General features: G+C 48.3%; 1 protein-coding gene across 1 annotated transcript in view; it reads left to right on the forward strand.

Annotated features, from left to right (window-relative positions):
* Nucleotides 1–26,626, forward strand: part of mix23 (mitochondrial matrix import factor 23) — a 44,368-nt gene that overhangs the window by 1,300 nt on the left and 16,442 nt on the right. Inside the window, exon 2 of the mRNA XM_084200317.1 lies at nt 25,563–25,688. Coding sequence (XP_084056443.1) covers nt 25,563–25,688 — 126 coding nt within the window. The remainder of the gene's footprint in view (nt 1–25,562; nt 25,689–26,626) is intronic.

Here is a 26,626-nt window from a genome sequence, read left to right on the forward strand (position 1 = left end):
TTTTCTGTACCTAATGCCCTGAATCTTTTCTACAACGCCCGGAGAACTGCCCCCTTTATTCTATGTACCCAACGCACTAGAAGACCAGTTCTTAAAGCCTTTAGTCGTATCCTTATTCTAGTCCTCCTCTGTTCCTCTGGTGATGTAGAGGCTAACCCAGGCCCTGCAGCCCCCAGTATCACTCCTACTCCCCAGGAGCTATCATTTGTTGACTTCTGTAACCGTAAAAGTCTTGGTTTTCTGCACGTAAATATCAGAAGCCTCCTTCCTAAGTTTGAGTTATTCACTGCGTTAGCACACTCCGCCAACCCTGATGTTCTAGCAGTGTCTGAATCCTGGCTTAGGAAGGCCACCAAAAATTCTGAAATTTCCATCCCCAACTATAACATTTTCCGTCTAGATAGAACTGCCAAAGGGGGTGGAGTTGCAATCTACTGTAGAGATAGCCTGCAGAGCTCTATCATACTATCCAGGTCTGTGCCCAAACAGTTTGAGCTTCTACTTCTAAAAATCCACCTTTCCAGAAATAAATCTCTCACTGTTGCCGCTTGCTACAGACCCCCCTCAGCCCCCAGCTGTGCCCTGGACACCATATGTGAATTGATTGCCCCCCATCTATCCTCAGAGTTCGTACTGCTTGGTGACCTAAATTGGGATATGCTTAACACCCCGGCCATCCTACAATCTAAACTAGATGCCCTCAATCTCACACAAATTATCAACGAACCTACCAGGTACAACCCTAAATCCGTAAACATGGGTACCCTCATAGATATCATCCTGACTAACTTACCCTCTAAATACACCTCCGCTGTCTTCAACCAGGATCTCAGCGATCACTGCCTTATTGCCTGCGTCCGTAACGGGTCCGCGGTCAAACGACCACCCCTCATCACTGTCAAACGCTCCCAAAAACACTTCAGCGAGCAGGCCTTCCTAATTGACCTGGCCCAGGTATCCTGGATGGATATAGATCTCATTCCGTCAGTAGAGGATGCCTGGTTGTTCTTTAAAAGTAATTTCCTCTCAATCTTAAATAAACATGCCCCATTCAAAAAATACAGAACTAAGAACAGATATAGCCCCTGGTTCTCCTCAGACTTGACTGCCCTTGACCAGCACAAAAACATCCTGTGGCGTACTGCATTAGCATCAAATAGCCCCCGCGATATGCAACTTTTCAGGGAAGTTAGGAACCAATATACACAAGCAGTTAGGAAAGCAAAGGCTAACTTTTTCAAACAGAAATTTGCATCCTGTAGCACTAACTCCAAAAAGTTTTGGGACACTGTAAAGTCCATGGAAAATAAGAGCACTTCCTCCCAGCTGCCCACTGCACTGAGGCTAGGAAACACTATCACCACCGATAAATCTACAATAATCGAGAATTTCAACAAGCATTTTGCTACGGCTGGCCATGCTTTCCACCTGGCTACCACTACCCCGGCCACCAGCTCTGCACCCTCCGCTGCAACTTGCCCATGCCCCCCCCGCTTCTCCTTCACACAAATCCAGACAGCTGATGTTCTGAAAGAGCTGCAAAATCTGGACCCCTACAAATCATCTGGGCTAGACAATCTGGAACCTTTCTTTCTAAAACTAGCCGCCGAAATTGTCGCAACCCCTATTACTAGCCTGTTCAACCTCTCTTTCGTAACGTCTGAGATCCCCAGAGATTGGAAAGCTGCCGCGGTCATCCCCCTCTTCAAAGGGGGTGACACTCTAGATCCAAACTGTTACAGACCCATATCCATCCTGCCCTGCCTTTCAAAAGTTTTTGAAAGCCAAGTCAACAAACAGATCACCGACCATTTCGAATCCCACCGTACCTTCTCCGCTATGCAATCCGGTTTCCGAGCTGGTCATGGGTGCACTTCAGCCACGCTCAAGGTCCTAAACGATATTATAACCGCGATCGATAATAGACAGTACTGTGCAGCCGTCTTCATCGACCTGGCCAAAGCTTTCGACTCTGTCAACCACCGCATTCTTATTGGCAGACTAAATAGCCTTGGTTTCTCAAATGACTGCCTCGCCTGGTTCACCAACTACTTCTCAGATAGAGTTCAATGTGTCAAATCGGAGGGCCTGTTGTCTGGACCTATGGCAGTCTCTATGGGGGTGCCACAGGGTTCAATTCTTGGGCCGACTCTTTTCTCTGTGTATATCAATGACGTCGCTCTTGCTGCTGTTGACTCTCAGATCCACCTCTACGCAGACGACACCATTTTGTATACATCTGGCCCTTCATTGGACACTGTGTTAACAAACCTCCAAACGAGCTTCAATGCCATACAACACTCCTTCAGTAGCCTCCAACTGCTCTTAAACACTAGTAAAACTAAATGCATGCTCTTCAACCGAACGCTGCTTGCACCCGCCCACCCGACTAGAATCACTACTCTCGACGGGTCTGACCTAGAGTATGTGGACAACTACAAATATCTAGGTGTCTGGTTAGACTGTAAACTCTCCTTCCAGACTCACATTAAGAATCTCCAATCCAAAGTTAAATCTAGAATCGGTTTCCTATTTCGCAACAAAGCCTCCTTCACTCATGCTGCCAAACATGCCCTCGTAAAACTGACTATCCTACCGATCCTTGACTTCGGCGATGTCATTTACAAAATAGCCTCCAACACTCTACTCAGCAAATTGGATGTAGTCTATCACAGTGCCATCCGTTTTGTCTCCAAAGCCCCATATAATACCCACCACTGTGACCTGTACGCTCTTGTTGGCTGGTCCTCACTACATATTCGTCACCAAACCCACTGGCTCCAGGCCATCTATAAATCACTGCTAGGCAAATCCCCGCCTTATCTTAGCTCATTGGTCACCATAGCAGCACCCACCCGTAGTCTGCGCTCCAGCAGGTATATCTCACTGGTCATCCCCAAAGCCAACACCTCCTTTGGCCGCAATTCCTTCCAGTTCTCTGCTGCCAATGACTGGAACGAAATGCAAAAATCTCTGAAGCTGGAGACACTTATCTCCCTCACTAACTTTAAGCATCAGTTGTCAGAGCACCTTACCGATCACTGCACCTGTACACAGCCCATCTGAAATTAGCCCGCCCAACTACCTCATCCCTATATTGTTATTTATTTTGCTCATTTGTACCCCAGTATCTCTATTTGCACATCATCTCTTGCACATCTATCATTCCAGTGTTAATACTAATTGTAATTATTTTGCACTATAGCCTATTTATTGCCTTACCTCCATAACTTGCTACATTTGCACACACTGTATATATATGTATTTCTGTTGTATTTTTGACTTTGTTTTGTTTTACCACATATGTAACTCTGTGTTGTTGTTTTTATCGCACTGCTTTGCTTTATCTTGGCCAGGTCGCAGTTGTAAATGAGAACTTGTTCTCAACTGGTTTACCTGGTTAAATAAAGGTGAAAAAAAAAATATATATTATATGCCCAGCCAATCAGAATGGGTTTTTCCCCACAAAAGGGCTTAATTACAGACAGAAATAGTCCTCAGTTTCATCCGCTGTCCGGGTGGCTGGTCTCAGACGATCCCGCAGGTGAAGAAGCCGGATGTGGAGGTCCTGGGCTGGCGTGGTTACACGTCTGAGGTTTTTAGTCCGGTTGGATGTACTGCCAAATTCTCTAAAACAATGGAGGCGGCTTATGCTAAAATAAATAACATTCAATTCTCTGGCAACAGCTCTGGTGGACATTCCTGCAGTCAGCATGCCAATTGCAAATTCCCTCAACTTGGCATTGTGTTGTGTGACAAAACTGCACATATATATTTTTGGGATATTTTATTTCAGTTCATGAGACATTGGACCAACAGTTTACATGTTGCGTTTATATTTTTGTTAAGTATAGATAACTGACTAGTTGGCTAGCCTTTGGGCCTGTCAACTTTTCATTGCTTAGCCCGGTGCGCCCTCCTGTGGACTCTTAAAAATGGTTCTTCACCAACATCTTTTTCAGTGTTGCAACCAAATAATGTCTCATTTATTTTACAGGTTAATCTTATGTTTTGAGAAAATAGATAACAGTTTAATGCAAAAATATAAATAAGTATGAATAATTTACATCAAATGAACCTAATTTCAATGATGTGCATTGACATAAACAATGAAACACTGTGTTGGAGTTTGTGTTGCAGAGATGCACTTGGAAAGTAAAGGAAGAAATACACAAGATGTGTTGAATAAATATAGATATTAGATTTTAGACATGTAATATATTTTTTCTAATAAATACTTGCATATGAAAACAAGCCAAACAAACAATTAAATGTCGACCTCCATCCCTATATTGTCCCACGTCGACCTCCATCCCTATATTGTCCCACGTCGACCTCCATCCCTATATTGTCCCACGTCGACCTCCATCCCTATATTGTCCCACGTCGACCTCATCCCTATATTGTCCCACGTCGACCTCCATCCCTATATTGTCCCACGTCGACCTCCATCCCTATATTGTCCAACGTCGACCTCCATCCCTATATTGTCCCACGTCGACCTCCATCCCTATATTGTCCCACGTCGACCTCCATCCCTATATTGTCCCACGTCGACCTCCATCCCTATATTGTCCCACGTCGACCTCCATCCCTATATTGTCCCACGTCGACCTCCATCCCTATATTGTCCCACGTCGACCTCCATCCCTATATTGTCCCACGTCGACCTCCATCCCTATATTGTCCCACGTCGACCTCCATCCCTATATTGTCCCATGTCGACCTCCATCCCTGTATTGTCCCACGTCGACCTCCATCCCTATATTGTCCCACGTCGACCTCCATCCCTATATTGTCCCACGTCGACCTCATCCCTATATTGTCCCACGTCGACCTCCATCCCTATATTGTCCCACGTCGACCTCATCCCTATATTGTCCCACGTCGACCTCCATCCCTATATTGTCCCACGTCGACCTCCATCCCTATATTGTCCCACGTCGACCTCCATCCCTATATTGTCCCACGTCGACCTCCATCCCTATATTGTCCCACGTCGACCTCCATCCCTATATTGTCCCACGTCGACCTCCATCCCTATATTGTCCCACGTCGACCTCCATCCCTATATTGTCCCACGTCGACCTCCATCCCTATATTGTCCCACGTCGACCTCCATCCCTATATTGTCCCACGTCGACCTCCATCCCTATATTGTCCCACGTCGACCTCCATCCCTATATTGTCCCACGTCGACCTCCATCCCTATATTGTCCCACGTCGACCTCATCCCTATATTGTCCCACGTCGACCTCCATCCCTATATTGTCCCACGTCGACCTCCATCCCTATATTGTCCCACGTCGACCTCCATCCCTTTATTGTCCCACGTCGACCTCCATCCCTATATTGTCCCACGTCGACCTCATCCCTATATTGTCCCACGTCGACCTCCATCCCTATATTGTCCCACGTCGACCTCCATCCCTATATTGTCCCACGTCGACCTCCATCCCTATATTGTCCCACGTCGACCTCATCCCTATATTGTCCCACGTCGACCTCCATCCCTATATTGTCCCACGTCGACCTCCATCCCCATATTGTCCCACGTCGACCTCCATCCCCATATTGTCCCACGTCGACCTCCATCCCCATATTGTCCAACGTCGACCTCCATCCCCATATTGTCCCACGTCGACCTCCATCCCCATATTGTCCCACGTCGACCTCCATCCCTATATTGTCCAACGTCGACCTCCATCCCTATATTGTCCCACGTCGACCTCATCCCTATATTGTCCCACGTCGACCTCCATCCCTATATTGTCCCACGTCGACCTCCATCCCTATATTGTCCCACGTCGACCTCCATCCCTATATTGTCCCACGTCGACCTCCATCCCTATATTGTCCCATGTCGACCTCCATCCCTATATTGTCCCACGTCGACCTCATCCCTATATTGTCCCACGTCGACCTCCATCCCTATATTGTCCCACGTCGACCTCCATCCCTATATTGTCCAACGTCGACCTCCATCCCTATATTGTCCCACGTCGACCTCCATCCCTATATTGTCCCACGTCGACCTCCATCCCTATATTGTCCCACGTCGACCTCCATCCCTATATTGTCCCACGTCGACCTCCATCCCTATATTGTCCCACGTCGACCTCCATCCCCATATTGTCCAACGTCGACCTCCATCCCCATATTGTCCAACGTCGACCTCCATCCCCATATTGTCCCACGTCGACCTCCATCCCTATATTGTCCCACGTCGACCTCCATCCCTATATTGTCCCACGTCGACCTCCATCCCTATATTGTCCCACGTCGACCTCCATCCCTATATTGTCCCACGTCGACCTCCATCCCCATATTGTCCCACGTCGACCTCCATCCCCATATTGTCCAACGTCGACCTCCATCCCCATATTGTCCCACGTCGACCTCCATCCCCATATTGTCCCACGTCGACCTCCATCCCTATATTGTCCCACGTCGACCTCCATCCCTATATTGTCCCACGTCGACCTCCATCCCTATATTGTCCCACGTCGACCTCCATCCCCATATTGTCCCACGTCGACCTCCATCCCCATATTGTCCCACGTCGACCTCCATCCCCATATTGTCCAACGTCGACCTCCATCCCCATATTGTCCCACGTCGACCTCCATCCCCATATTGTCCCACGTCGACCTCCATCCCCATATTGTCCCACGTCGACCTCCATCCCCATATTGTCCCACGTCGACCTCCATCCCTATATTGTCCCACGTCGACCTCCATCCCTATATTGTCCCACGTCGACCTCCATCCCTATATTGTCCCACGTCGACCTCCATCCCTATATTGTCCCACGTCGACCTCCATCCCTATATTGTCCCACGTCGACCTCCATCCCTATATTGTCCCACGTCGACCTCATCCCTATATTGTCCCACGTCGACCTCCATCCCTATATTGTCCCACGTCGACCTCCATCCCTATATTGTCCAACGTCGACCTCCATCCCTATATTGTCCCACGTCGACCTCCATCCCTATATTGTCCCACGTCGACCTCCATCCCTATATTGTCCCACGTCGACCTCCATCCCTATATTGTCCCACGTCGACCTCCATCCCTATATTGTCCCACGTCGACCTCCATCCCTATATTGTCCCACGTCGACCTCCATCCCTATATTGTCCCACGTCGACCTCCATCCCTATATTGTCCCACGTCGACCTCCATCCCTATATTGTCCCACGTCGACCTCCATCCCCATATTGTCCAACGTCGACCTCCATCCCCATATTGTCCCACGTCGACCTCCATCCCCATATTGTCCCACGTCGACCTCCATCCCTATATTGTCCCACGTCGACCTCCATCCCTATATTGTCCCACGTCGACCTCCATCCCTATATTGTCCCACGTCGACCTCCATCCCTATATTGTCCCACGTCGACCTCCATCCCCATATTGTCCCACGTCGACCTCCATCCCCATATTGTCCAACGTCGACCTCCATCCCCATATTGTCCCACGTCGACCTCCATCCCCATATTGTCCCACGTCGACCTCCATCCCTATATTGTCCCACGTCGACCTCCATCCCTATATTGTCCCACGTCGACCTCCATCCCTATATTGTCCCACGTCGACCTCCATCCCTATATTGTCCCACGTCGACCTCCATCCCCATATTGTCCCACGTCGACCTCCATCCCCATATTGTCCAACGTCGACCTCCATCCCCATATTGTCCCACGTCGACCTCCATCCCCATATTGTCCCACGTCGACCTCCATCCCTATATTGTCCAACGTCGACCTCCATCCCTATATTGTCCCACGTCGACCTCCATCCCTATATTGTCCCACGTCGACCTCCATCCCTATATTGTCCCACGTCGACCTCCATCCCTATATTGTCCCACGTCGACCTCCATCCCTATATTGTCCCACGTCGACCTCCATCCCTATATTGTCCCACGTCGACCTCATCCCTATATTGTCCCACGTCGACCTCCATCCCTATATTGTCCCACGTCGACCTCCATCCCTATATTGTCCAACGTCGACCTCCATCCCTATATTGTCCCACGTCGACCTCCATCCCTATATTGTCCCACGTCGACCTCCATCCCTATATTGTCCCACGTCGACCTCCATCCCTATATTGTCCCACGTCGACCTCCATCCCTATATTGTCCCACGTCGACCTCCATCCCTATATTGTCCCACGTCGACCTCCATCCCTATATTGTCCCACGTCGACCTCCATCCCCATATTGTCCAACGTCGACCTCCATCCCCATATTGTCCCACGTCGACCTCCATCCCCATATTTTCCCACGTCGACCTCCATCCCTATATTGTCCCACGTCGACCTCCATCCCTATATTGTCCCACGTCGACCTCCATCCCTATATTGTCCCACGTCGACCTCCATCCCTATATTGTCCCACGTCGACCTCCATCCCTATATTGTCCCACGTCGACCTCCATCCCCATATTGTCCCACGTCGACCTCCATCCCCATATTGTCCCACGTCGACCTCCATCCCTATATTGTCCCACGTCGACCTCCATCCCTATATTGTCCCACGTCGACCTCCATCCCTATATTGTCCCACGTCGACCTCCATCCCTATATTGTCCCACGTCGACCTCCATCCCTATATTGTCCAACGTCGACCTCCATCCCCATATTGTCCCACGTCGACCTCCATCCCCATATTGTCCCACGTCGACCTCCATCCCCATATTGTCCAACGTCGACCTCCATCCCTATATTGTCCCACGTCGACCTCCATCCCTATATTGTCCCACGTCGACCTCCATCCCTATATTGTCCCACGTCGACCTCATCCCTATATTGTCCCACGTCGACCTCCATCCCTATATTGTCCCACGTCGACCTCCATCCCTATATTGTCCAACGTCGACCTCCATCCCTATATTGTCCCACGTCGACCTCCATCCCTATATTGTCCCACGTCGACCTCCATCCCTATATTGTCCCACGTCGACCTCCATCCCTATATTGTCCCACGTCGACCTCCATCCCTATATTGTCCCACGTCGACCTCCATCCCTATATTGTCCAACGTCGACCTCCATCCCTATATTGTCCCACGTCGACCTCCATCCCTATATTGTCCCACGTCGACCTCCATCCCTATATTGTCCAACGTCGACCTCCATCCCTATATTGTCCCACGTCGACCTCCATCCCTATATTGTCCCAGAAATCACAACACAAATCCAGCTCAACCACCACCTCTGGATCCCACAGCACACACCTGCAGTGGAACCAGTGCTGGCAGAAGTCACAGCACACCCATGGCACCTCGGACTCACACTCCTGAGGGGAGTTTGCAGGCGGATCATGCTCCCCACAGCGAGCACAGCAGGTGGTGTCTTTTATTTGAAAAACAAACAAACAATCAAATTGATTAATATGGTTTGCAAATGTAGAAGTACTACAGCAACAATAGTAACTTATACAACAGAGAGGAAAACAAACTGATTCTGAAGTACCTGAGGGTGGTGCCATGGGTGGTGTGACAGAGGTGGCCGGTGGAGCTTTTCTCTTCATTTTCTGTGCTGTGTGTTTTGCGCCCTGGTGATCCAGCATCTTGTGCTTGTTCTGGTCGCAACGAAACCCAGACTCATCGCAGTTATAGATTTGGCTGGGTTTCTTCCTCAATCCTCTCTCCTCCAAGTTTTTCTCATAAGAAGCAAAGAAGGCTCACTCAGCTCTCCCCCTGTCCAGGGTGTCCGTCCTCATCATGCTCAGGTTCGCTCTCCCCCTGTCCAGGGTGTCCGGCCTCATCATGCTCAGGTTCGCTCTCCCCCTGTCCAGGGTGTCCGGCCTCATCATGCTCAGGTTCGCTCTCCCCCTGTCCAGGGTGTCCGGCCTCATCATGCTCAGGTTCGCTCTCCCCCTGTCCAGGGTGTCCGGCCTCATCATGCTCAGGTTCGCTCTCCCCCTGTCCAGTGTGTCCGGCCTCATCATGCTCAGGTTCGCTCTCCCCCTGTCCAGGGTGTCCGGCCTCATCAGGCTCAGGTTCGCTCTCCCCCTGTCCAGGGTGTCCGGCCTCATCAGGCTCAGGTTCGCTCTCCCCCTGTCCAGGGTGTCCGGCCTCATCAGGCTCAGGTTCGCTCTCCCCCTGTCCAGGGTGTCCGGCCTCATCAGGCTCAGGTTCGCTCTCCCCCTGTCCAGGGTGTCCGGCCTCATCAGGCTCAGGTTCGCTCTCCCCCTGTCCAGGGTGTCCGGCCTCATCAGGCTCAGGTTCGCTCTCCCCCTGTCCAGGGTGTCCGGCCTCATCAGGCTCAGGTTCGCTCTCCCCCTGTCCAGGGTGTCCGGCCTCATCAGGCTCAGGTTCGCTCTCCCCCTGTCCAGGGTGTCCGGCCTCATCAGGCTCAGGTTCGCTCTCCCCCTGTCCAGGGTGTCCGGCCTCATCAGGCTCAGGTTCGCTCTCCCCCTGTCCAGGGTGTCCGGCCTCATCAGGCTCAGGTTCGCTCTCCCCCTGTCCAGGGTGTCCGGCCTCATCAGGCTCAGGTTCGCTCTCCCCCTGTCCAGGGTGTCCGGCCTCATCAGGCTCAGGTTCGCTCTCCCCCTGTCCAGGGTGTCCGGCCTCATCATGCTCAGGTTCGCTCTCCCCCTGTCCAGGGTGTCCGGCCTCATCATGCTCAGGTTCGCTCTCCCCCTGTCCAGGGTGTCCGGCCTCATCATGCTCAGGTTCGCTCTCCCCCTGTCCAGGGTGTCCGGCCTCATCATGCTCAGGTTCGCTCTCCCCCTGTCCAGGGTGTCCGGCCTCATCAGGCTCAGGTTCGCTCTCCCCCTGTCCAGGGTGTCCGGCCTCATCAGGCTCAGGTTCGCTCTCCCCCTGTCCAGGGTGTCCGGCCTCATCAGGCTCAGGTTCGCTCTCCCCCTGTCCAGGGTGTCCGGCCTCATCAGGCTCAGGTTCGCTCTCCCCCTGTCCAGGGTGTCCGGCCTCATCAGGCTCAGGTTCGCTCTCCCCCTGTCCAGGGTGTCCGGCCTCATCAGGCTCAGGTTCGCTCTCCCCCTGTCCAGGGTGTCCGGCCTCATCAGGCTCAGGTTCGCTCTCCCCCTGTCCAGGGTGTCCGGCCTCATCAGGCTCAGGTTCGCTCTCCCCCTGTCCAGGGTGTCCGGCCTCATCATGCTCAGGTTCGCTCTCCCCCTGTCCAGGGTGTCCGGCCTCATCATGCTCAGGTTCGCTCTCCCCCTGTCCAGGGTGTCCGGCCTCATCATGCTCAGGTTCTTGTGCTTCCTGAACATTTCCCACCACCTCTTCCCCAGTGGTGGAATTGTCTACCCTTGGTGCCGAAACATAGAATCCACCCAGGATGAAAATGTTTATTTTGGCATCACCATGCACAAATACCACAGGAGGCTGGTGAGGGGAGAACGGCTCATAATAATGGCTGAAATGGAGTGAATGGAATGGCACCAAACACATGGAAACAATGTGCATTCAGAAAGTATTCAGACCCCATGACTTTTTCCACATTTTGTTACGTTACAGCCTTGTTCTAAAATGGATGAAATTGTTTTTTCCCCTCATCAATCTACACACAATACCCCATAATGACAAAGCAAAAACAGGTTTTTAGAAATGTTTGCAAATAAATAAATAAATAAAAAACTGAAATATCACATTTACATAAGTATTCAGACCCTTTACTCAGTACTTTGTTGAAGCACCTTTGGCAGCGATTACAGCCACAAGTCTTCTTGGGTATGACGCTACAAGCTTGGCACACCTGTTTTTGGGGAATTTCTCCCATTGTTCTCTGTAGATCCTCTCAAGCTCTGTCAGGTTGGATGGGGAGCGTCGCTGCACAGCTATTTTCAGGTCTCTCCAGAGATGTTCGTTTGGGTTCAAGTCCAGGCCACTCAAGCAAATTCAGAGACTTGTCCTGAAGCCACTCCTCCGTTGTCTTGGCTGTGTGCTTAGGATTGTTGTCCTGATGGAAGGTGAACCTTTGCCCCAGTCTGAGGTCCTGAGCGCTCTGGAGCAGGTTTTCATCAAGGATCTCTCTGTACTTTGCTCCATTAATCTTTCCCTCGATCCTGACTAGTCTCCCAGTCCCTGCCGCTGAAAAACATCCCCACAGCATGATGCTGCCACCACCATGCTTCACCGTAGGGATGGTGCCAGGTTTCCTCCAGACGTGATGCTTGGCATTCAGGCCAAAGAGTTCAATCTTGGTTTCATCAGACTAGAGAATCTTGTTTCTCATGGTCTGAGAGTCCTTGAGGTGCCTTTTGGCAAACTCCAAGCGGGCTGTCATGTGCCTTTTACTGAGGAGTTGCTTCCGTCTGGCCACTCTACCATAAAGGCCTGATTGGTGGAGTGCTGCAGAGATGGTTGTCCTTCTGGAAGGTTCTCCCATCTCCAGAGAAACTCTGGAGCTCTGTCAGAGTGACCATCAGGTTCTTGGTCACCTCCCTGACCAAGGCTCTTCTCCCCTGATTGTTCAGTTTGGCCGGGTGGCCAGCTCTAGGAAGAGTCTTGGTGGTTCCAAAATTCTTCCATTTAAGAATGATGGAGGCCACTGTGTTCTTGGGGACCTTCAATGCTGCAGACATTTTTTGGTACCCTTCCCCAGATCTGTGCCTTGACACAATCCTGTCTCGGAGCTCTACGGACAATTCCTTCGACCTCATGGCTTGGTTTTTGCTCTGACATGCACTGTCAGCTGTGTGGGACCTTATATAGACAGGTATGTGCCTTTCCAAATAATGTCCAATCAATTGAATTTACCACAGGTGGACCCGTGCTAAGGTCTATTCAACGCTGGTCTGACCAATCAGAATCCATGCTTCAAGATTGTTTTGATCACGAGGACTGGGATATGTTCCCGGTTGCCTCTGAGAATAACATTGATGTAACATGGACACAGTGACGGAGTTCATCAGGAAGTGTATAGGGGATGTTGTTCCCACGGTGACTATTAAAACATATCTATACCAAAAAACGTGGGTAGAAAGCACCAACCACCACATTTAACCAGGGCAAAGTGACTGGGAATATGGCAGAATAGAAACAGTGTAATCATTCCCTCCGTAAGGCAAACAAACAGGCAAAACGTCAGTACAGAGACAAAGTTACAATTCAACGGCTCAGACACGAGACGAATGTGGCAGGGTCTACAGACAATCACGGATTACAAAGGGAAAACCATTCACGTTGCGGACACTGATGTCTTGCTCACGGACAAGCTAAACACAGTGCCACCGACGCGTCCCGCTCCCAAGGACTGTGGGCTCTTGTTCTCCGTGGTCGACGTGAGTAAGACATTGAAGCGTGTTAACCTTCGCAAGGCTGCCGGTCCAGACGGTATCCCTAGCCGCGTCCTCAGAGCATGGGGAGACCAGCTGGCTGGAGTGTTTACGGACATATTCAATCTCTCCCTATCCCAGTCTGCTGTTCCCACTTGAACTTCCTGACGGGCCACTCCCAGGTGGTGAAGGTAGGAAACAACATCTCCACTACACTGATCCTCAACACAGGGGCCCCACAAGGGTGCATGCGCAGCCCCCTCCTGTACTCCCTGTTCACCCATGACTGCGTGGCCAAGCACGCCTCCAACTCAATCATCAACTTTGCAGACGACACAACAGTAGTAGGCTTGATTACCAACAACAATGAGACCGCCTACAGGAAGGAGGTGAGGGCTCTGGGAGTGTGGTGCCAGGAAAATGACCTCTCCCTCAACGTCAACAAAACAAAGGAGCTGATTGTGGACTTCAGGAGACAACAAAGAGAGCGACATCGATGGGACTGCAGTGAAGGTGAAAAGCTTCAAGTTCCTCGGCGTACATTTCACTGACAAACTGAAATGGTCCACCCACACAGACATTGTGGTGAAGAAGGCGCAACAGCGTCTCTTCAACCTCAGGATGCTGAATACATTTGGCTTGGCCCCTAAGACCCTCACAAACTTACTCAACCTTAGAGGCTGCTGCCCTATGTACATAGACATGGAATCACTGGTCACTTTAATAATGGAACACTGGTCACTTTAATAATGTTTACATACTGCTTTACTCATTTCATATGTATACACTGTGCTCTACTGCATTTTAGTCAATGCCACTCAGACATTGCTCGTCCTAATATTTATATATTTCGTAATTCCATTATTTTACTTTGAGATTTGTGTGTATTGTTGTGAATTGTTAGATACTACTGCACTGTTGGAGCTAGGAACACAAGCATTTCGCTACACCCACAATAACATCTGCTAAATATGTATATGTGACCAATACGATTTGATTTGACAATCAAGTTGTAGAAACATCTCAAGGATGATCAATGGAAACAGGATACACCTGAGCTCAATTTTGAGTCTCATAGCAAAGGGTCTGAATACCTATATAAATACCGGTAAGTGTATTTCTGTATTTTATTTTTAATACATTTGCAAACATTTCTAAAAACCTGTTTTCGCTTTTTCATCATGGGGTATTGTGTGTAGATTGATTCAATAATATTTAAAATATTTTTATTTTTTTTATTTCACCTTTATTTAACCAGGTAAGCCAGTTGAGAACAGGTTCTCATTTACAACTGCGACCTGGCCAAGACAAAGCAAAGTAGTGCAACAAAAACAACACAGAGTTACATATGGGGTAAAAAAAATAAAAATAAAAAGTCAGAAATACAACAGAAAATATATATACAGTGTGTGCAAATGTAGCAAGTTATGGAGGTAAGGCAATAAATAGGCTATAGTGCAGAATAATTACAATAGTATTAACACTGGAATGCTAGATGTGCAAGAGATTATGTGCAAATAGAGATACTGGGGTGCAAAAGAGCAAATTAAATAACAATATAGGGATGAGGTAGTTGGGTGGGCTAATAATAAGGCTGTAACGTAACAAAATGTGGAAAAAGTAAAGTGGTCTGAATACTTTCTGAATGCACTGTATATGATACCATTCCACCTATTCCGCTCCAGCATTTTCCACAAGCCCGTCCTCCCCAATTAAGGCACCACCAACATCCTGTGACATATCCACATTTACATCACACACCTTGAGAACAGTCAGTCCAGCATTCTACATACATAAACACATAGAACACCAAATACATTTTGTTGGCATATTTCATCAGCCTCTGTCTGGTGAAGGGGAACCCATGGTTGGCGCAGTAGATACAGAATTTTCATCCTCTGGTGCAAGCAATGTGGGTGGTCCACTGCGACAACCATGGGTCACCCGGCCCCTCAGCCTGTCCGCCAGGGTCTGCCGAGGTACACCATGCACCTTGTTAGATAAGAATAGAAAACTGTTATTAGCAGTTGAAATATACATACTTGTGGTAATCTCCTAGAAACAAAAAACATCCCTGCCCTGCAGTCCTCCATGGCTTGGAACATGTCCACCTGACTAACTTTGGCAGCCTGGTAGATAGCCATCCCTGCCCCGCAAAACGCCCCCATCCAATTTTGATACAGTAAAGCTCGACAACATTCAAATCAAATTGTATTTGTCAAATGTGCCGAATACAACAGGTGTAGACCTTACCGTGAAAGGCTTACTGACAAGCCCTTAACCAACAATGCAGTTTAAAGAAAAATAAGAGTTAAGAAAACAAATATTTTGCAGATAGTCCGGGTAGCCATGATTAGCTGTTCAGGAGTCTTATGGCTTGGGGGTTGAAGCTGTTCAGAAGCCTTTTGGACCTAGACTTGGCGCTCCGGTACCGCTTGTCGTGCGGTAACAGAGAGAACAGTCTATGACTAGGGTGGATGGAGTCTTTGGCAATTTTTAGGGCCTTCCTCTGACACCGCCTGGTATAGAGGTCCTGGATGGCAGGAAGCTTGGCCCCAGTGATGTACTGGGCTGTACGCACTACCCTCTGTAGTGCCTTGCAGTCGGAGGCCAAGCAGTTGCCATACCAGTCGGTGATGCAACCAGTCAGGATGCTCTCGATGGTGCAGCTGTATAACTTTTTGAGGATCTGAGGACCCATGCCATAATTTTTCAGTCTCCTGATGGGGGAATTGTCCTGCACTCTTCACGACCGTCTTGGTGTGTTTGGACCATGATAGGATGTTGGTGATGTGGACACCAAGGAACTTGGTGTGTTTGGACCATGATAGGATGTTGGTGATGTGGACACCAAGGAACTTGGTGTGTTTGGACCATGATAGGATGTTGGTGATGTGGACACCAAGGAACTGGAAGCTCTCAACCTGCTCTGGGGGCGTGCTCGGCCCTCCTTTTCCTATAGTCCACAATCATCTCCTTTGTCTTGATCACGTTGAGGGAGAGGTTGTTATCCTGGCATCACACTTCCAGGACTCTGACCTCCTCCCTATAGGCTGTCTCATCGTTGTCGGTATTCAGGCCTACCACCGTTGTGTCGTCGGCAAACTTAATGATGGTGTTGGAGTCGTGCTTGGCCACGCTGTCATGGGTGAACAGGGAGTACAGGAGGGGACTACGCACGCACCCCTGAGGGGCCCCCGTGTTGAGAATCAGCATGGCAGTTGTGTTGTTGCCTACCCATACCACCTGGGCGGCCTGTCAGGAAGTCCAGGATCCAGTTGCAGAGGGAGGTGTTTAGTCCCAGGGTCCTTAGCTTAGTGATGGGCTTTGAGGGCGCTATGGTGTTGAACGCTGAGCTGTAGTCAATGAATCGCATTCTCACGTAGGTGTTCCTATTGTCCAGGTGGGAAAGGGCAGTGTTGAGTGCAGTAGAGATTGCGTCATCTATGGATCTGTTGGGGTGGTATGCAAATTGGAGTGGGTCTAGGGTTTCTGGGATGATGGTGTCGATGTGAGCCATGACCAGCTTTTCAAAGCACTTCATGGCTACAGACGTAAGTGCTACGGGTTGGTAGTCATTTAGGCAGGTTACCTTGGTGTTCTTGGGCACAGGGACTATGGTGGTCTGAAACATGTTGGTATTACAGACTCGGCCAGGGACAGGTTGAAAATGTCAGTGAAGACACTTGCCAGTTGGTCAGCGCATGCTCGGAGTACACGTCCTGGTAATCCGTCTGGCCCTGCGGCCTTGTGAATGTTGACCTGTTTAAAGGTCTTACTCACATCGGCTACGGCGAGCGTGATCACACAGTCGTCCGGAACAGCTGGTGCTCTCATGCATGCTTCAGTGTTGCTTGCCTCGAAGCGCGCATAGAAGTTATTTAGCTCGTCTGGTAGGCTTGTCAATGGGCAGCTCGCGGCTGTGCTTCCCTTTGTAGTCCGTAATAGTTTGCAAGCCCTGCCACATCTGACGAGCGTTGGAGCCGGTGTAATAGGATTCAATCTTAGTCCTGTATTGACTCTTTGCCTGTTTGATGGTTCGTCTGAGGGCATAGCGGGATTTCTTATAAGCGCCCGGGTTAGAGTCCCGCTCGTTGAAAGCTGCAGCTCTGCCCCTTAGCTCTGTGCAGATGTTGCCTGTAATCCATGGCTTCTGGTTGGGGTATGTACGTACGGTCACTGTGGGGACAACGTCATTGATGCACTTATTGATGAAGCCGGTGACTGATGTGGTATACTCCTCAATGCCATCAGTTGAGTCCAGGAACATATTCCAGTCTGTGCTAGCAAAACAGTCCTGTAGCTTAGCATCTGCTTCATCTGACCACTTCCTTATTGACCAAGTCACTGGTGCTTCCTGCTTTAGTTTTTGCTTGTAAGCAGGAATCAGGAGGATATAATTATGGTCAGATTTGCCAAATGGAGGGCGAGGGAGAGCTTTGTATGCGTCTCTGTGTGTGGAGTAACGGTGATCTAGAGTTTTTCTTTCCTCTTGTTGCACATTTAACACGCTGGTAGAAATTAGGTAAAACGGATTTAAGTTTCCCTGTATTAAAGTCCCCCAGACACTAGGAGCGCTGCCTCTAGATGAGCGTTTTCCTGTTTGCTTATGGCCTTATACAGCTCGTTGAGTGTGGTCTTGGTGCCAGCATCAGTTTGTGGTGGTAAATAGACAGCTACGAAAAATTCAGCTCTATTCGTGATATGTATTATCTAACACTTACAATTGCTTTCCTTTTTGGTTACTAAGCAGTTCTATCAACATTTAGCAACTAAGCTAGCAACATTAGCAAATCGGTTAGCTATATTTCAGAGGTTAAAAGTTGGATATTAAATGATCTGTCGCTAAAGTCAAATTTGACAATATACAGCATGTCCTACAAAATGTCTATATATTATTACTTTTTTTACTTCCATAAATTGTAATGACAATCGGTGGTCAGCTAGCTAGAAGGGTGTATTTCCAGTCCATTACATTTTTTAGCTCGAGGTGATTTAGCTTGGTGGCATCCTGCCTTCCCCCTACAGTTCTCAGCCATTAGCTTCGCCCACGACTGCCTCAAGTGAACTACAACCCGACGCTGTGTTTTAATGTTTAGAAAAGTCAATAATCATCGCTTGCGATACGGCTTTCGAAACATATCAACTTTCATCAGCAAGAAAGAATCTTTAGAATAAAAAAGATACACTTACTGTAGCAATTACTGATCTATACAGCTATGGGTGCCTCCATCCTAGAAACTACACTTCCGCTACACTTCCTGAGTTATGTTTACGCACAGGTGTTGGAGCATGCTAGATATCCAATTAGCACAGGCCTCTTGTCTACCGTCTGTTTTCCGTAAACAAGCGCCGTATCATGGGTGAACACCAACCATAACATGGAGATATGGCCGTGTGGGAACACCAACCATAACATGGAGATATGGCCGTGTGGGAACACCAACCATAACATGGAGATATGGCCGTGTGGGAACACCAACCATAACATGGAGATATGGCCGTGTGGGAACACCAACCATAACATGGAGATATGGCCGTGTGGGAACACCGACCGTAACATGGAGATATGGCCGTGTGGGAACACCAACCATAACATGGAGATATGGGAACACCAACCGTAACATGGAGATATGGCCGTGTGGGAACACCAACCATAACATGGAGATATGGCCGTGTGGGAACACCAACCGTAACATGGAGATATGGGAACACCAACCGTAACATGGAGATATGGCCGTGTGGGAACACCAACCATAACATGGAGATATGGCCGTGTGGGAACACCAACCGTAACATGGAGATATGGGAACACCAACCATAACATGGAGATATGGCCGTGTGGGAACACCAACCATAACATGGAGATATGGCCGTGTGGGAACACCAACCGTAACATGGAGATATGGGAACACTAACCATAACATGGAGATATGGGAACACCAACCATAACATGGAGATATGGGAACACCAACCATAACATGGAGATATGGCCGTGTGGGAACACCAACCATAACATGGAGATATGGCCGTGTGGGAACACCAACCATAACATGGAGATATGGCCGTGTGGGAACACCAACCGTAACATGGAGATATGGCCGTGTGGGAACACTAACCGTAACATGGAGATATGGCCGTGTGGGAACACCAACCATAACATGGAGATATGGCCGTGTGGGAACACCAACCATAACATGGAGATATGGCCGTGTGGGAACACCAACCGCAACATGGAGATATGGCCGTGTGGGAACACCAACCATAACATGGAGATATGGCCGTGTGGGAACACCAACCGTAACATGGAGATATGGCCGTGTGGGAACACCAACCGTAACATGGAGATATGGCCGTGTGGGAACACCAACCGTAACATGGAGATATGGCCGTGTGGGAACACCAACCATAACATGGAGATATGGCCGTGTGGGAACACCAACCATAACATGGAGATATGGCCGTGTGGGAACACCAACCGTAACATGGAGATATGGCCGTGTGGGAACACCAACCATAACATGGAGATATGGGAACACCAACCATAACATGGAGATATGGCCGTGTGGGAACACCAACCATAACATGGAGATATGGCCGTGTGGGAACACCAACCGTAACATGGAGATATGGCCGTGTGGGAACACCAACCATAACATGGAGATATGGCCGTGTGGGAACACCAACCGTAACATGGAGATATGGCCGTGTGGGAACACCAACCATAACATGGAGATATGGCCGTGTGGGAACACCAACCGTAACATGGAGATATGGCCGTGTGGGAACACCAACCATAACATGGAGATATGGCCGTGTGGGAACACCAACCGTAACATGGAGATATGGCCGTGTGGGAACACCAACCGTAACATGGAGATATGGCCGTGTGGGAACACCAACCGTAACATGGAGATATGGCCGTGTGGGAACACCAACCATAACATGGAGATATGGCCGTGTGGGAACACCAACCATAACATGGAGATATGGCCGTGTGGGAACACCAACCGTAACATGGAGATATGGCCGTGTGGGAACACCAACCGTAACATGGAGATATGGGAACACCAACCATAACATGGAGATATGGCCGTGTGGGAACACCAACCATAACATGGAGATATGGCCGTGTGGGAACACCAACCGTAACATGGAGATATGGCCGTGTGGGAACACTAACCATAACATGGAGATATGGCCGTGTGGGAACACCAACCATAACATGGAGATATGGCCGTGTGGGAACACCAACCATAACATGGAGATATGGCCGTGTGGGAACACCAACCATAACATGGAGATATGGCCGTGTGGGAACACCAACCATAACATGGAGATATGGCCGTGTGGGAACACCAACCGTAACATGGAGATATGGCCGTGTGGGAACACCAACCGTAACATGGAGATATGGGAACACCAACCATAACATGGAGATATGGCCGTGTGGGAACACCAACCATAACATGGAGATATGGCCGTGTGGGAACACCAACCGTAACATGGAGATATGGCCGTGTGGGAACACTAACCATAACATGGAGATATGGCCGTGTGGGAACACCAACCGTAACATGGAGATATGGGAACACCAACCATAACATGGAGATATGGCCGTGTGGGAACACCAACCATAACATGGAGATATGGCCGTGTGGGAACACCAACCGTAACATGGAGATATGGCCGTGTGGGAACACCAACCATAACATGGAGATATGGCCGTGTGGGAACACCAACCATAACATGGAGATATGGCCGTGTGGGAACACCAACCATAACATGGAGATATGGCCGTGTGGGAACACCAACCATAACATGGAGATATGGGAACACCGACCGTAACATGGAGATATGGCCGTGTGGGAACACCAACCATAACATGGAGATATGGCCGTGTGGGAACACCAACCGTAACATGGAGATATGGCCGTGTGGGAACACCAACCGTAACATGGAGATATGGCCGTGTGGGAACACCAACCATAACATGGAGATATGGGAACACTAACCATAACATGGAGATATGGCCGTGTGGGAACACCAACCATAACATGGAGATATGGCCGTGTGGGAACACCAACCATAACATGGAGATATGGCCGTGTGGGAACACCAACCATAACATGGAGATATGGCCGTGTGGGAACACCAACCGTAACATGGAGATATGGGAACACCAACCGTAACATGGAGATATGGGAACACCAACCGTAACATGGAGATATGGGAACACCAACCGTAACATGGAGATATGGCCGTGTGGGAACACCAACCATAACATGGAGATATGGCCGTGTGGGAACACCAACCATAACATGGAGATATGGCCGTGTGGGAACACCAACCATAACATGGAGATATGGGAACACCAACCATAACATGGAGATATGGCCGTGTGGGAACACCAACCGTAACATGGAGATATGGGAACACCAACCATAACATGGAGATATTGCCGTGTGGGAACACCAACCATAACATGGAGATATGGCCGTGTGGGAACACCAACCATAACATGGAGATATGGCCGTGTGGGAACACCAACCATAACATGGAGATATGGCCGTGTGGGAACACCAACCGTAACATGGAGATATGGGAACACCAACCGTAACATGGAGATATGGGAACACCAACCGTAACATGGAGATATGGGAACACCAACCGTAACATGGAGATATGGCCGTGTGGGAACACCAACCATAACATGGAGATATGGCCGTGTGGGAACACCAACCATAACATGGAGATATGGCCGTGTGGGAACACCAACCATAACATGGAGATATGGGAACACCAACCATAACATGGAGATATGGCCGTGTGGGAACACCAACTGTAACATGGAGATATGGGAACACCAACCATAACATGGAGATATGGCCGTGTGGGAACACCAACCATAACATGGAGATATGGCCGTGTGGGAACACCAACCGTAACATGGAGATATGGGAACACCAACCATAACATGGAGATATGGCCGTGTGGGAACACCAACCGTAACATGGAGATATGGCCGTGTGGGAACACCAACCGTAACATGGAGATATGGCCGTGTGGGAACACCAACCATAACATGGAGATATGGGAACACTAACCATAACATGGAGATATGGCCGTGTGGGAACACCAACCATAACATGGAGATATGGCCGTGTGGGAACACCAACCATAACATGGAGATATGGCCGTGTGGGAACACCAACCATAACATGGAGATATGGCCGTGTGGGAACACCAACCATAACATGGAGATATGGCCGTGTGGGAACACCAACCATAACATGGAGATATGGCCGTGTGGGAACACCAACCATAACATGGAGATATGGCCGTGTGGGAACACCAACCATAACATGGAGATATGGCCGTGTGGGAACACCAACCATAACATGGTGTGTATCAATTTAACCTTTTTGTTTTTTGAAAAGTATTTTTTGCTGATATGAAAGATAAGGTTCATATGCTTCCAATATGATACCGCAAGCAACGCGTGTTAATGTTCAGATTGAGCGTCAGGGATCTTAACCAAACTCCACGCTACACAAGACGCCTTTGTCCAATGACTCTTATGTGTAATGTAGTGGAACTGAGAGTCATGATCAAGGGCTAGCATGGACATTTCAGGATTGGGTTCAATGTGAAGAATTTGGACATGGCTGTAACCAAGTTCCATCCACAGTTTCTATGCGAGTAAAGTCATACTATATAAAAAAATTTATCACAACAGCTGTGAAGGAAACAGGAAGTTTCGGTACAATTTAATATTTATGAACAAATATTGATATAATAACCATTATCACATTGACGTAAACTTGGAGTCATGCGATGATATGGTGTGTGGTCCTCCCACTAGGACTCTGGGAAACTATGCAATAAGTTATGATGAACTTCACAGGGGGGTGAAAATGCACGTTGACGAGCTTGATGCTGCTTTCCAATCAATATGGAGTGTCTTAATCTGGTGACATGATGATCGATGGTTGACTGCCGTTTGACAAATACAAATATTCTGTCTCATATCCATAATAATCTCATCATGTAGACTAGCCTGCTGACACTGTATCTGCCTGCTGTTGGCTAGAGCAGTGGTTCCCTACCAGTGGTACTGAAGAACAACGCAATCTGCTTTATCTTCTAAGGCACAAGTTGACTGCAGGTAATAACTTAAGTAGCTACAAATATTCACATTGAATGAATACGTTTTGATGATATTGGAAAAACCATCCTGTGGGTATACACGGTATACCACCCAACCCTAACGGGGTACGTGAGGAGACTCATGAGACCCTAGGCTTACTGGTAAAATGCACATGAGGGGATACTTCAGGGGTACTCTGGGCAGAGCAACATTCAGTTGGTGGTATAGTAACTGAAAAAGGTTGGGAACCACTGGGTTAGAGTGCACGTGCCAAGACCAGATTTGGCACATTTGCCATTTTAATGCTGCAGTTTTTGTGACAAAACTATCGGTAGAGTTGAAAATGCGTTGGAAACACATTGAACTTTAGATTTTTATTCGGTACATGAAAGCTTCAGCAAAAAAATACCTTTTGTGTACACTACGTCATCACCACACTGAAGTCCGTTTGGTGGGAACACACCACTGGTGGGAAAATGCGCATATTTTCTTTATGCAGACCTTTGAATATTCGCATAAAAAATCTATTGCCTATTGGCTGGAAACCAGCTAATGACACCAAATTCACTCTGCATCTTCCCTAGCCTGAAGACCCGACGTTGAATTGCATTCACAACGTCTACAAGCCAGAATGTTGAAGAAAATGATATTTTAACGTACTTTACCTGTCTGTGTGGTTGGTCCTTTTGCAGGTAGGAATATATCCACAGGAAAGTATAATTACATCAACTTTTCAAAGCGCTGATAGTGTGTTCAGATTTCTATCACCTGAAGCATGGGCACAAGATGAAAAGGCATACTTGATGAGCTGGTGAAGAACAGGAACACAAGATGAAAAGCATACTTGATGAGCTGGTGCACGTGTTTACATGGTTGTTCCCATGCTTCAGGTGATAGAAATCTGAACACACTACCAGCGCTTTGAAAAGTTGATGTAATTATACTTTCCTGTGGATATATTCCTACCTGCAAAAGGACCAACCACACGGACAACCCGTAAAGTAAGTGAAAATATCATTTTATTCAACATTCTGGCTTCTAAAACTTGAGAGGGAATTTTGCAAACCAATGTATGGGAATAATCTGACTGAACCAGATGGATGAACATCAGGTATCACAGTCTGATTGGCAGGCAACATCTTCACTATCACAGTCTGATTGGCAGGCAACATCTTCACTATCACAGTCTGATTGGCAGGCAACATCTTCACTATCACAGTCTGATTGGCAGGCAACATCTTCACTATCACAGTCTGATTGGCAGGCAACATCTTCACTATCACAGTCTGATTGGCAGGCAACATCTTCACTATCACAGTCTGATTGGCAGGCAGCATCTTCACTATCACAGTCTGATTGGCAGGCAACATCTTCACTATCACAGTCTGATTGGCAGGCAACATCTTCACTATCACAGTCTGATTGGCAGGCAACATCTTCACTATCACAGTCTGATTGGCAGGCAACATCTTCACTATCACAGTCTGATTGGCAGGCAACATCTTCACTATCACAGTCTGATTGGCAGGCAACATCTTCACTTGCTTTGAATGCTGAATGCACTCTGCTATTTTAGCCGTCGGTTAGATTGTGCAACGTGCATAACAGAATGGTCAGGTGACACCCTATTATTTACGCATAGCTAGCTAGATATGTAGCCTAATGTCTGTTTATGTCAGTTAGCTGTGATTTCTACACATTAATTCATGCTTTTAAAGAAGAGAGAGCGCAGCACTGTGTTTGAGCTAGCTAGGGTCAATGGATGTTTCACACCCCAGATGTAATTAGGGCATGACAACCTGTTGCTTGGGGTCTAAGCAGGGGCGGACTGGGCTCCAAAATCGGCCCTGGCATTTCTAAAACACATGCTCATTTTTTTAAATCTTGAGGCCCCCACAATGGCAATTTTTGTTCCTTGAAGCCCACATTTTTTGCCAGATAATTATAATTTTGCACCAAAAAAAAAAAACAAGTTAGGCAGGCCAACTGAGCTAAAGATGGACCAGCCCATCTGGCATTTGCCCGAAATACCAGATGGCCAGTCCGCCCCTGGGTCTATGGACAGTGTCTCTGCCTCAGTTGGCCTCTCAGAAGATCTGCACTGTTCTGTATTGTCAGTAACTATCTGTCTGTCTGTCTGTCCCTCCCTAACCCCCAGGAGGTTCTGAAGGTGATGCGTAACATAGATGACCGTATCGTCCATTCTCTCAACACCACCGTGCCGACTGTCTCCTTCTCAGGCAGAGTGGACGCCTCCCAGACATGCAGACAGCTCTATGAGTCTGTGAGTCACACAGTATACCTTTAACCTCTCCTCTCCTCCACACAGTATACCTTTAACCTCTCCTCTCCTCTACACAGTATACCTTTAACCTCTCCTCTCCTCTACACAGTATACCTTTAACCTCTCCTCTCCTCTACACAGTATACCTTTAACCTCTCCTCTCCTCTACACAGTATACAGTGGGGAAAAAAAGTATTTAGTCAGCCACCAATTGTGCAAGTTCTCCCACTTAAAAAGATGAGAGAGGCCTGTAATTTTCATCATAGGTACACGTCAACTATGACAGACAAATTGAGAAAATAAATTCCAGAAAATCACATAGTAGGATTTTTTATGAATTTATTTGCAAATTATGGTGGAAAATAAGTATTTGGTCACCTACAAACAAGCAAGATTTCTGGCTCTCACAGACCTGTAACTCCTTCTTTAAGAGGCTCCTCTGTCCTCCACTCGTTACCTGTATTAATGGCACCTGTTTGAACTTATCAGTATAAAAGACACCTGTCCACAACCTCAAACAGTCACACTCCAAACTCCACTATGGCCAAGACTAAAGAGCTGTCAAAGGACACCAGAAACAAAATTGTAGACCTGCACCAGGCTGGGAAGAGACTGAATCTGCAATAGGTAAGCAGCTTGGTTTGAAGAAATCAACTGTGGGAGCAATTATTAGGAAATGGAAGACATACAAGACCACTGATAATCTCCCTCGATCTGGGGCTCCACGCAAGATCTCACCCCGTGGGGTCAAAATGATCACAAGAATCCCAGAACCACACGGGGGGACCTAATGAATGACCTGCAGAGAGCTGGGACCAAAGTAACAAAGCCTACCATCAGTAACACACTACTCCGCCAGGGACTCAAATCCTGCAGTGCCAGACGTGTCCCCCTGCTTAAGCCAGTACATGTCCAGGCCCGTCTGAAGTTTGCTAGAG

The sequence above is a fragment of the Coregonus lavaretus genome (genome assembly GCF_964263955.1).
Source record: "Coregonus lavaretus genome assembly, contig: HAP1_SCAFFOLD_257, whole genome shotgun sequence".
Classification (NCBI taxonomy): domain Eukaryota; kingdom Metazoa; phylum Chordata; class Actinopteri; order Salmoniformes; family Salmonidae; genus Coregonus; species Coregonus lavaretus.